At 33.0% G+C, this 12,407-nt stretch overlaps 1 protein-coding gene across 3 annotated transcripts in view; it reads left to right on the top strand.

The window, feature by feature from the left end:
• Positions 1-12,407, top strand: part of LOC145279791 (regulator of MON1-CCZ1 complex-like) — a 162,487-nt gene that overhangs the window by 120,064 nt on the left and 30,016 nt on the right. For all 3 annotated transcript variants that reach the window (XM_080131119.1, XM_080131118.1, XM_080131117.1), the window contains exon 17: positions 6,712-6,789. In XM_080131119.1, the coding sequence (XP_079987245.1) occupies positions 6,712-6,789 (78 nt within the window). The remainder of the gene's footprint in view (positions 1-6,711; positions 6,790-12,407) is intronic.

Raw genomic sequence — 12,407 nt, forward strand, 5'->3', positions numbered from 1 at the left:
TTGCATATTATTAAAATAAATTAAGATCGTTAAGATCGCAAATTATAAAAATATATTAAATAAAATAAAAATATTTTTCGTAACTGCAAGACTGTCCGCCATTTCATTTCCAGTAGAAATTAGCCTTTTACGTGCACCACACGTTGACGACTTTCGAATTACAACATTTAACTATCTAATTAATAGATGGATGGGTAAAAACAAAAAAAAAATCCCTATTTTTTAAATTATATATATATATTTTTTTTGTACTTTAACCTTACAATTGAATAAAAAAAAAACATAAAACTTTAATTAAACTTGGAAATACGATTTAAAAAAATAGCGCGGATCGGTAAGTGCACTAGCACCATTTGTTTATCTTAATTTTTTATTTTTAAAAGCTTTCCTGGCGAAGCCTACCTAAAATAAATTTGTCTAATTCTTAATTTCTTATGTTATTGGAAAAAAAAAAGAAGGTAAATATGAAGAATTATTCCACCCTCGAAAATTCCTTTAAAATTACCACTTTTATAGGTTTTCGGGGTCGCTGAAAACGAAAATGACGTTTATAATTAAGGCAAACGAGTAGTTTCCAAGATATGAAGAAATGTTAGTTTAAAAAAGTGGAGGATCACTTTTCCATAATAATTTAACGTAAAATGATCACCCACTTTTGGTGGGGGGGGGACTTTCTTTCTACCCTTGGAAAATCCTTTAAAATTACCTGTTTAAATTGGTTGGAGGGGCGGGAGGTGGGTGTTTTGGCGGCCGTTCTGTTCAGTTAATGTCGGCACGTTACTTATGTTAAAACAGTTAAACTGCATAAGCATAAAAAACTATACAAATTCTATAATTGAATATCCCCCTCCAAAAAAAGAACGAAAAACAAACCGGCAATTCCGCCCTAAAAAAAAAAAAAATTCCAGTAAGTGCATTTCTTCATATCTTGGAAATTACGTGTTTACTGGAATTTTAAAGGATTTTCGAAGAAAGTCCCCCCAAAATCGTGGCCACAAAGTGGGTGATCATTTTACGTTAAATCATGATAGAAAAGTGATCCCCCACTTTTTTAGAACTAACATTTCTTCATACCTTGGAAACTACTCGTTTGCCGTAATTTTAAACGTTATTTTCGTTTTCAGCGACCCCGAAAACCTTTATGAGTGGTAATTTTAAAGGAATTTTCGAGGGTGGAGTAACTCTTCATATTTACCAAAAAAAAAAAAAAAAATAGCATCCCGGAATTTTGATAAAATTTTCCATTTTCTCACATACTTTTTTGGGTGACCGCTGAGTTTCATGGCGACCAGCAGACTTATCCACTCATGTAAATTAAAAATGTTTGTAAGTGAGAAATTATCAATAAACGGTTTAGTTACTTTTTTTCTTTTTTTTTTATACTTCATGAAAAGAGTTAAGCCAACGTAAGTGCGTGAGAAATTATTAATAAATGTTTAGTAACTTTTTCCTTTTATTATTCTTAAGGAGTAAAACTTTTTTTTAATCATGAAAAGAGTTATGCCAACGTAAATAAATAAATAAATGTTTGTACACGTGACAAATTATCAATAAATGATTTAGTAACTTTTTTTTTTATTATTTATGAAAAGAGTTAAGCCAACGTAAGTAATCTTTGTAAAAGTGCCAAAGGCAACGTCAGTAAATAAAAAAACGAAAATATTATGTGCGCATGCATTAGCCTTGACTGAGGGTGGAGGACTAAGGAACGACCATTAAAAAAAGTCGCCATGTAACTCAACGCCCAAGGAGTACCAAAAATAGTTTTCATGATATGAAGAAATTTCTTTTCCGAAAAGTGGGTGATCACTTTCCCATGTAAATTTAGCTTAAAATGGGCACCCACTTTCTGGCCACCTGAGGAAGGGGGGGGGGGGCATTTATTTTCGTGTTTATTGGCTTAAAGGTTTTTTGATAAGGCAGTTTGGTACACAAGTGCATATTTAACAGCCTTCATTTATGCTCACGTGTAGCGTAAACAAAGGCTACGTTTGTGAAATGGAAAATAGTCCCAGAGTTCAGGCGTTATTACCATGCAAAAGAAATCAAACAAAAAACTTTTTAGCCAAGAAACACACAGAAAAATTTTAAAAAATAGCATCCATTTTTTTCTATCGAATTCATTTGCTGTTTTTATTGAAAACTATTTTCTCCCGGATTTTTGATAAAATGTTCCATAAAGGGCCGTGTGTCTCACGTTCGTATATAACAAAAAGATTTTTTGTAGATTTCGGTGTGCTAAAAACGAATCTGCAAACCGTTTCCGTCGCAAAAAAATAGTTTTTATGATATGAAGAAATTAATTTTTCGAAAAGTAGGCGATCACTTTTCCATGTAAATTTAACTTAAAATAAGCACCCACTTTCTAGCCACCTGAGAGAGGTGGGGGGGGGGATTTTTTCCCATGTTTATTTCATTTATGCTCGCGCGCAGCATAAACAAAGGCTACGGCTGTGAAATGGAAAATAGCCCGAGTTCAGGGTTTATTACCATGCAAAAGAAATCAAACAAAAAACTTTTTAGTCAAGAAACACACAGAAAAATGCCCCTCTCTCAGGTGGTCAGAAAGTGGGAGCTCATTCTAAGTTAAATTTACATTGAAAAGTAATCACCCATTTTCGAAAAAGTAATTTCTTCATATCATGAAAACTTTCTTTTTGTGACGGAAACGGTTTGCAGATTCGTTTTTAGTACACCGAAATCTACAATAAAATATTTTGTTATATACGAACATGAGACGGGCCTTGAAATAAAATAATACCGGATTTTTGGGACAGATTTGCCGTTTAGTTGTATAAATATCCTCAAACCAGGTAATCACTAAAATGGACTCTTAAAAGTCGTCACCTGTATCGAGCAAAAGTTTAAAACCACTGATTATATGTCAGCCTACGTCACAGTAACATATATTGAGTGAGTTTCTAACAGTATTTTTGTATAGTTTTTAGTTTAAACTCATTTTCCCAAAATTTCCCCAAACTTAACATGTTCGATACAGTCTGCCGCCATTTGTATTTTTCAAATATACCGATAAACACTGCATGTTTTTGAATCGATTAAACATTATACATTACATAAAAACACTACAATCTTATCCAGCTAGGTAGAACATTTCCTTTTCTTGCCTTTGATAACATTTATTTGTTATATATTTATTTTTTGACAACTTCTTTGTATCTGTGTTTAGTAATACAAACCCTTTTCATTTAATGTAACGTTTAGTCGGCTCAAAAAACAGTGTTTATCGGTGTATTTGAAAGATACAAATGGTGGCGGACACTGTTGATTACGTTAAGTTTGAGAAGCGAGTTAAAACTAAAAAAACTATACAAAATACTGTCACAAACCACCGATATCATGGTAACATATATTCGGTGGGTTTTTGACACTGTATTGTATAGTTTTTAGTTTTCAACTTACTTTCCCAAACTTAACGTATTCAACAGAGTCTGCAACCATTTCTGTTTTTCCAGCCGATTAAACATTTTACATTACATAAAAACACTAAACAATTATCCAGTTAAGTAGAAACATAACTTACCTTACCTTTGCTTTCATTTATTTGTTTTTGGACAACTTTTTCGAATCTGTGTATAGTACCCCCCCCCCCCATCACTCAAATATCAATTACTAACTCACATTTTTGTATACAGGAAAAAAAAAAGAAGAAGACATTTAGCGTTTCAACATTTTTGCTATGTTCAGCTTTATCCACTGATTGTTGGTCAAGCCCAAGCCATGATTGACGGTAATCCCGAGGATCAGGATCCAATTCTGCAAGAGTACCATTTTTTTTCATTTTCGCCTTTTTTTTTTTTTTTTACTTTTTAGAGTGGATTGCTGTACTAAGAATATAAGAAACATGCATGTTCTCTTTTTATTAGAATTTTCCATTACACCAAATTGAGCCACAGCAACACATGGCAGGGTACAGTTAGTATATATATATATATATATATATATATATATATATATATATATATATATATATATATATATATATATATACTAGCAGTTAAGCCCAGCTTTGCTCAGGGCCTATGTACTGGTCATAACTTTATGTGCATATGTATATATATATATATATTAAAAAGTTTGACTCATGTCCAGGTAACCTACATCTATTTCAAGTGTTTAGACCCAAAATTGGTGGAGGAGTTTGGTAGAGTCTGCAATGGTCAACTCTTTCAACTTTGACCTCTTGGCAGCCAATTTTCGGCCAAAAACTGATTAAATAGCTTGCCCAATGTTTGAATATACTTTATATAAAATTTCAAATGTTTAGACCAAAAATTGGCTGAGTAATTTGGGTAGAGACCGCAGGGGTCAATTTTTTTTTACTTTGAATCCAATTTTGACCCCTTAACATTTATTGTTTCGGGCTCAAATCAAATTAAAAAGTTAGATCAATGTCCAAGTAACCTGCATTTAAAATTTCAAGTGTTTAGACCCCCAAATTGGCGGAGGAGTTTGGTAGAGTTTTCAAAGGTCAAATTGTTGAACTTTGACCCCTTGACAGCCAAATTTTTGTCCGAAAACTGATTAAAAAGATTTTCCCAAATCTCAATACCCTTTATGTCAAACACACATAGACAATTTCACTTTTATAGATATATAGATATGTTTGTTTTTTTTTTCCTAATAAAATGTTTTTCCAGTCATATTTCACTCTTTGTGTATGCCAATCCTTTTTGCTCAATGTTTTTTAAATATAACAACAGATCATATATAAAAGAATAACAGTACAGGGTGGAACAATAAAAGTGTACCTGGACGTGCTGAAGAGTGTGGTGATCCTCTGGTGCAATCAGGTGGCTGCTGGCAGACCCCTGGGTGTGGCAGCAGGACTTTGTACCAGCCCACAAGTCCAAAAAGACCCAGGCTTGGCTTCAGAAGAAGTATTACGGCTTTGTACTCTTCTCTCACTGGACCACCCCCTTCTCCCCCAACCTGAACCCACTGGACTACTTCATTTGATCACACGAAAACATCACCAACGTGAACTCCCACAACACCAAAGCCAAACTGATCGCTGCCATCTGCTGAGTATTCACCAAGCTCCCTCCAACGCTTGTGGAAAAGGCATGCTCCCAGTTCTGGACCCTATCAAGATGGTGATTGAGGCTGAAGGCGACTACATTGAATAGATGTTAGCTCTACTACATAATCAAAGTACCTGAATTGATTTTTTTTCAATAAAAGTTATAAAATAAATCGCTAGTGTTGTTTTCTTTAGGGTGACAAATTTATTGTTCCATCCTGTATAGCTACATTCAAAGATCCAAAATTTTATTTTCTTACCAAACAGCTATTTCAGCACATTAAAATTTCAATATATATATATATAATATAATATAATATAAAACTGTGTGTGTGTCTGGTCACGAATAGACTCCTATATGGTTGACTATTTTAAAAAATTGATTACATATAATGATAGAAGATGTATTGAGACACAAGAACGGGTATGTTTGATCTGGCAGAACGGTAGTTCCTTAAAATTGTGGGGTCTGCATTCATGCCTGGTCAACAAAGTATGGAAATAAAAAATGTAAAAATTAAAAAAAAAAAAACGTTTACAAGTGTTTTTGATATAGATGTACATAAGAATACTTTGATAAATATGTTTTAACTTAAATAGGGATGGTATAATAAAATTGTGGGGTCTGTGTTCGTGCCTGGCGTCCATAGAGTGGAAATAGGCACAAACTTTAATAAAGACTTTTCATATCTATCTGCATAAGTATACTTTGATAATTATGTTTCAGTTTGAAGAAATATGGTATAATAAAATTATGGTGTGTTTGTTCACACCTGACCTCCGTAGAATGGAAATATGTCACAAAGTTTAACAAGGTTTTTTAATATAGATCCACAGAATATTGTGATAAGTGTTTCAGTGTGAACAGGTATGGTATAATAAATTATGGGGTTTATCTATTTTATTTTTACTTTCATCATATTTTGCTTTGGTTTTGATACCCCCAAATTCGAAGCTATCTTTTTACAACCCTTTCTTTTCATAACCTATCATACTTTCATAAATCAGAGTCCATTTTCTGTAGGCTGTTTTTGAACCCAGTCAATGACGGGTACTTTTGCTAGTATATATATATATATATATGTATATATATATATATAATCTCCAGACACCCTTTCTAAGTCTAATGGCAGACACTTTCCATTCCCTAGACATATCTCTGTTACAGTCCATTACTGAGTATACCATTTAAGCTACAAATCCTTAACTTAAAAAAGATATGCATTTGTATTCAGCACTTGATAACGGAACTCTTCACACTAACTTACAAAGAATGGCTTCAAAGATTAAATCCATTCTTACTTGGGGAGGATGTGAGAGTGTCGGATTCTGGAATACAACATCATCAACAGGAATTTAAATCTACCTTTTGAGAAGTTTTTCCATCTCTTACCTAATTGCAATCTCTTCACACACACATTGTCGCTTTTGTCTCAATTGAATAAAGGCAGCATTCTCTGCTATCTAGAACAGTTTACCCAGAGGAGGTTGTGATACCAAATCGAAATTCAATGTGACCTAGAACAAATGTTCAACGTTGTGTAGATGTAATATCTTTTATCTTTATACGTGTTTTGTTGCATTTTGCTTCTTTTTTATTTTTCTATTTTTTTTTTTTTTCAAATAAATTTGATTTAATTTTTTTATATATTTTTCATTTACTTTTTCAGAATATTTCGCATAAATTTATGGTTTCCGTTCTTGTAGAATATATCCGTTCCCTTAATGAACATCAGATCAACGTACAGGTAAGTCTTTTTTTTTTCTGTTTGTTTTTTTTTTTAATTTTTTTTTTACTACAGTTCTTTTATTTTCATTATTTAATTTCTCCAACCAGCAGGGTCTCTCAAATTTCCCAGGCATAGCAGTTGATAGTCTTTGTCTTTCTTTCTCACCCTCTTTTTATTATCAAGAAATTATGAGACTTTCTCCACCTGTTAACCTTTGCAATAGACACTGATGCATGATATGTATATGGTTATTTCCATCAGGCCAATCCCAATAGTCTATTCAATCTCTGTTGACTTTCACCAACTCCTGGAAATTAGTCCTCGTGCGAAAGAGCAGGACACAAAATGTTTTAAATAATAATAATAGAATAACAATAACAAAGAATTTCGCTGGCGAGGACTACTATTGACCGTAACCAGTTATACAGTCCTTTTGAAATTTTCATCTCTATTTTTCTCGTTATGTACTGAATATTTGTTAATGAAACCTATATGAAATATGTTCCTTATTAAATTTTAAAGATTTTCTATTCTGAAAGAAGTTTTAAAAAATTTAATTTAAAAAAGTTATTTTTAAGTTTTTGTTAAAAAAATTCAGATTTTCTCATTATTCAGACCTGTATTACAAAGAGGGGTTGCAAAAATGAGTTGTGGTGTGAGGAGAAATACAAACTGAAATAGGGAGAAGGAGAGTTTTAAAATATAATCTTAAAAAGATACAAGTTAGAAAAGCATTTCATCCAAGGCATGAAAATTGTTAAACAAAATGTTTTTACTATAGGCTTTAAAAATAAAGGTACAAGATTCAATTTGAAATTTATTTATCTTCAAAGTGCACTTTTATAAATATTACCAAGTAAGGTATAAAAATTTAATTTAAATTGAATCAAAAAAATTACCTTGGATTTTGCAATTTAAAAACATTGTTTCATCTAGCAATTAATAATATAGATATAAAATTTTCAATGAATTTTTTTTTTAAAGTACAACAGAATGTACATTACATAAAATAAATCCAAGGTAATTTTTGTCATCGAAATCTGTGAAATCGATTGCCTGCTCCAGTCAGGAACTCACCACTGTGCTCTGGGAGGAAGCTTCACATGCCTCCCCATAGTGACTTAGTAGTCTACATTGCAATGTAGAGAATCTACTGATTTTATGAAATTATTTTTAATTTTATAAAATGGCTTGAATTAAGTTTAAAATGCAAAAATCAAGTACAATGGTTCAATAATACTCTAAACAGAAGCATTCATTTTGAACGCGCCTCTGTCTTATCAAAGAACCTACTTTTGATTTTATAGGCCAAGCCATTATGCTTGTGTGGTGATAAAACTTCTTGAATGCAATTATGTTGGTAGGCTGCATAAAAGTGTTAACTTTGACCAAAATTGGACTGTTTCTTCTTTAATCAGATTTTTTCGATTATCGATTTTGGATACTTATCAGAGGTATTCCGATACAAAACCTTTCTAAAAACACTCCCAGGCACATAAGGTACATATATGTGAAATTTTTTAACAATCTGCCCAGTCGTTTTAGAGTCTATAGGGAACAAGCACACGCAAAGTGCCTTTTCTATATAACTACCGGAGGTACCTAGCATTGCCCGGATATGTGTGGAGGTGTAGTAAGGACTCAGGGAGGGTGATTAAAAGGTGTTTTAAAAAACGTGGTATAGTAACGAGGTTCCCCAGCGTTGCTTGAGTCGAGTAAGATACCTTGGGGGGAGGGGGTAAAAAATTAATTAATAGTAGCAGGGAGGGGGCGAAGCAACAGTAGGTAGTTTGAGTGGAGAGAGAAAAAGAAAAAGTGGTAGTAGGCAGGCATGCTTGAACTCTTAACGTGAAGAACAAAAAAAAAATGTGATGTCTTTGCCGGTGTCTCCATTGCCCGACCGGGAGTTCGGAATGTTGAAATTAAGTAAAGTCAATCTAACCAATATGATGACTTGCAAAAATGGCGACGCAAAATAACCAACCTTTCCTTGTAGAAAACGGCTTAGTTTAGAGTGAAAGAATTAATGTTTTTGGCCGATTTTTTTATATTTGTTGTCTGAAGAGTCGAGCTTTAAAACAATACCGATTTTGTGAGGATCCGTTGTCTCTGTCGAAAGCTTTTGGCAAACATACATACACACACAGATTTTGCCTTTTATATATATATATAGATAAGTAGAGAAGAGATACATCAAGAAATTTATGTGTGGGATTTGAACCTACAAACCACTTCATGCAAAAGCAAAAAAAAAAAAAAAACACGTAAATTTTCAAGTCTTATAAAATTCTTTGCAGTTAATGAAAAAAAAAATCAAGAAATTTACGTGCGGAGTTTGAACCTACAGACCACAACACGAAAAAAAAAAAAAACATGCTATCAACTTACCCACAGTAGAATGTTCATGGTCTGTTGTTCTATCATTGTTGCTAAGTGACGACTTGGGTAAAATGGCTTTGCTGATGATAGATAAATTAAAATAACAGTTTCAATTATCGGTAATTATTGGGGGTATTCTGAGACAAAACTCAACTAAGATCACTCCCAGACTTATACACTGAAGTTCTGTAAATTTTAAAGAAAATGTGTTCAGTCGTTTCAGAGTTTGTAAGGAACTAACTCTCTCTCACACACACACACACACACACACACATAGTTACATTTATATAATTGTAGAGATAGATAAAATGTTTAATTTAATTTGTGCTAAAATTGATTCTTATAAAAATTCTCAGCTCCATCTTAAAAATTTTGCACACTTTATAACCTGGAGCAGTTACCATCCAACAACAATGACAAACATTTTTAGAGGGCTAGGAGCAAAGGGTAGTATCTGTTCTGATGCTACACAATCTTTTCTGTCCTCGGTCAGTAAAGAGGACGTCCTTGTCTGAAGCAATTTTTTTTTATTTTTGTTCCGATTCAGTGCCCCGTTTCAGGGAGCTAGATTTTCACCCAAATTAAAAACTGATCTTGTGTCTGACTTCCTTTGTGGGGAAGCAAATAGGAACCACGCCAAACATTTCCCTTTTCTTTTTTTTTTTTTTGTTTTTAACATATTTTTGTGGCACAATGTAATATTAGACTTGTCCGTAGCAAAATTTTCTATCCGTAGTTTGATAAATTATTTATTCAATCAATATCAAAGATAACATCTAAGACATTGTAAAACAATACAGTTCTTATTCAATGTTTTCATAAAATATATAAATATATATATACATGTAAAAATCTCTACTATTATAAAAAGGGAACTTTATCTGTGTGCAAGTTCGTTCCTTATAAACTCCACAACGGCTGGGATGATTTTTATGAAATTTCACACAAATATACTTTATGTATCTGGTAGTGTTCTTTGATAGGTTTTGTATCAGAATGTCTTCGATAAGTTATCAATAATCGAAAAATACTATGAAAGAAGGGACAGACGCTTTTGAACAAAGTTAACACCTTATACAGCCTAACATCACAAGTGCATTTGAGAAGTTTTATTGCCACACAAGCAGAATGGCCCAACATACAAAATCAGCATGAGGTTCTTTGGTATGATAGGGGCGCATTCCAAATGAATGCTTCTCTTTAAAGCACAATTCCACCATGATACTTGATTTTTTTTTTTCATTTTAAACTTAAATTCAAGCTATTATCACTGCACATGCAGAAAGGTCAGGCATATAAAATCAACAGTAGGTTCTTTGATATGACAAGGGTGCGTTCGAAATGAATGTTTTTGTTTAGAGCATAATTGAAGCATAATTGACTTTGACATTTTAAACCTTAATTCAAGCAGTTAATTTTATAAAATCAACAGTAGGTTCTCTACAGTGCAATGTAGACTACAATATATTTTGGACTAAGTCATTGTAGGGAGGCATGTAAAGCTTCCTCCCAGTCCCCAACTAGAAAAGGCAATCAATTTGATTTGATATAAAAATGGTTGATTTCACCAATTTCAATGAAAATAATAGGAGGGCCAACCATTCATTAATTCTCATTCAATTCCGGGCAACATCGGTTTTTTCTGCTAGTATTATATATGTGGGTATATATGAAGGAAGATAGCGATGCAGAAATACCAGAATGGAATTCCCCCACTCTATATCTGTGCCCAAATCAAAACGCGGATTCCATGAACAAGGCTTCTTTCTTAGAACTGCACGCCTGTGGAACTCTGTTCCGTCTGCCTGCTTCCCACCGGACTACAACTTGGATGTCTTCAAGTCCAATGTTAACAAATTCCTAATGAACCGCCCCCTTAAGTAAACAATTCATCAAATCTCCACACTAACGTAATGTACTTGCAATAACCCTTATCCCTGAGTGGCTTCCGGGCCTTGATAAGTGGTGATCACTGTAAAAAAAGAAAAAAAAAAGTATGAACAAAAACAATTGAAGGCGGAAATTTGGCCTACGCATCTATTAAATATTTTATATATCTGTTTAATATTTTGCAGTAAGTCTCATATTTACTGATTTATATTAAAGATCTTTTTTTAAAAAAGAGATTTTGTCAAGATTTGTAACCCAAATACTGTCTTTGTTTTTTTTGTTTTTTGTTCATACTTTCTTTGTCATAATTTTCTAAACTCAATTTCTGTTAGTCTGGTAAATTCACTAAGCATTACAAAGTTGAAGTTGAACCATCTTTTCGGGCATTACCTCCTCCTTTGTATGGGTAGTGTTGTAAATGTTTGTTCATCCTGATATCATCATTCCAAGAATTACCTTCTCGATTTTCTTGGAGATGAGAGTGAGAGAGAGAGAACTGTAATATCTGTTCTGTTGTCATGAGAAGATCCACCTAAGCATACCTCCTCCTTGCCACAATTGGTGCTTCAGGCTTCATTAACAGACTAAAAACTTATATATAAAATGATATATACTAGTAAAATTATGCTCCCTCAAGTTGTATATTTAAAGTAAAATTTGATAAATACTTATTTTTAAAAAGATTTTTTTTCGAATCTGTTTACACATCTCTCTTAGAGACTCCAGGACAAAAGCATTTTCATATTATTTGGATTCATCGGATTACTGTTCTCATCTTGAGTGTCATTTTCACAATATTTTGGTCGATGTAATCTCCAACCTTCTTGAAGTGTATTATACTGTCTCCAGGATGCGTTTGATTAGAAACATACGATCCTTGAACAGTTAGCATTAAACGCGTACTAGCAATCAAAACTCTGAAGACAGGAAATCCCATAAACAGGTTTATTGAAGGTAGATACGGTAAAAAACTGAAATAAACAAAAAAAAAAAATCATTTTTCAGAATACAAAGAAAAAAGGTCCCGAACAAGAAGTTATAAAAGGGCTGAATCAAGGAGTCGTATGTGTAAGGAAATTAACGACAGCTAGAAATAATAGTTGAACTGAAATAATATAAAAAATAACATTAAGGTATTAAAAAGTGTCTTTAAGAAGGGGATAAATAATGTTTCTTAGCGGAGATGGCTTAAAACGGCGAAGGATAATGGGAGATAAAAACCGAGCCATGTGGCTAGAAAGGTAGCTAAAATTAAGGGACAAAACACCGGTCAACATGCCGGTGTCGAGTCAGGAGAAACTCTATAAGAAAAATCTCCGGCCAAGGGAGATAACTGTTTAAAGGACAAAACTAAGAGATATAATATG

The sequence above is a fragment of the Euprymna scolopes genome, chromosome 7 (assembly GCF_053919585.1).
Source record: "Euprymna scolopes isolate OS-2025 chromosome 7, ASM5391958v1, whole genome shotgun sequence".
NCBI classification, from domain to species: domain Eukaryota; kingdom Metazoa; phylum Mollusca; class Cephalopoda; order Sepiida; family Sepiolidae; genus Euprymna; species Euprymna scolopes.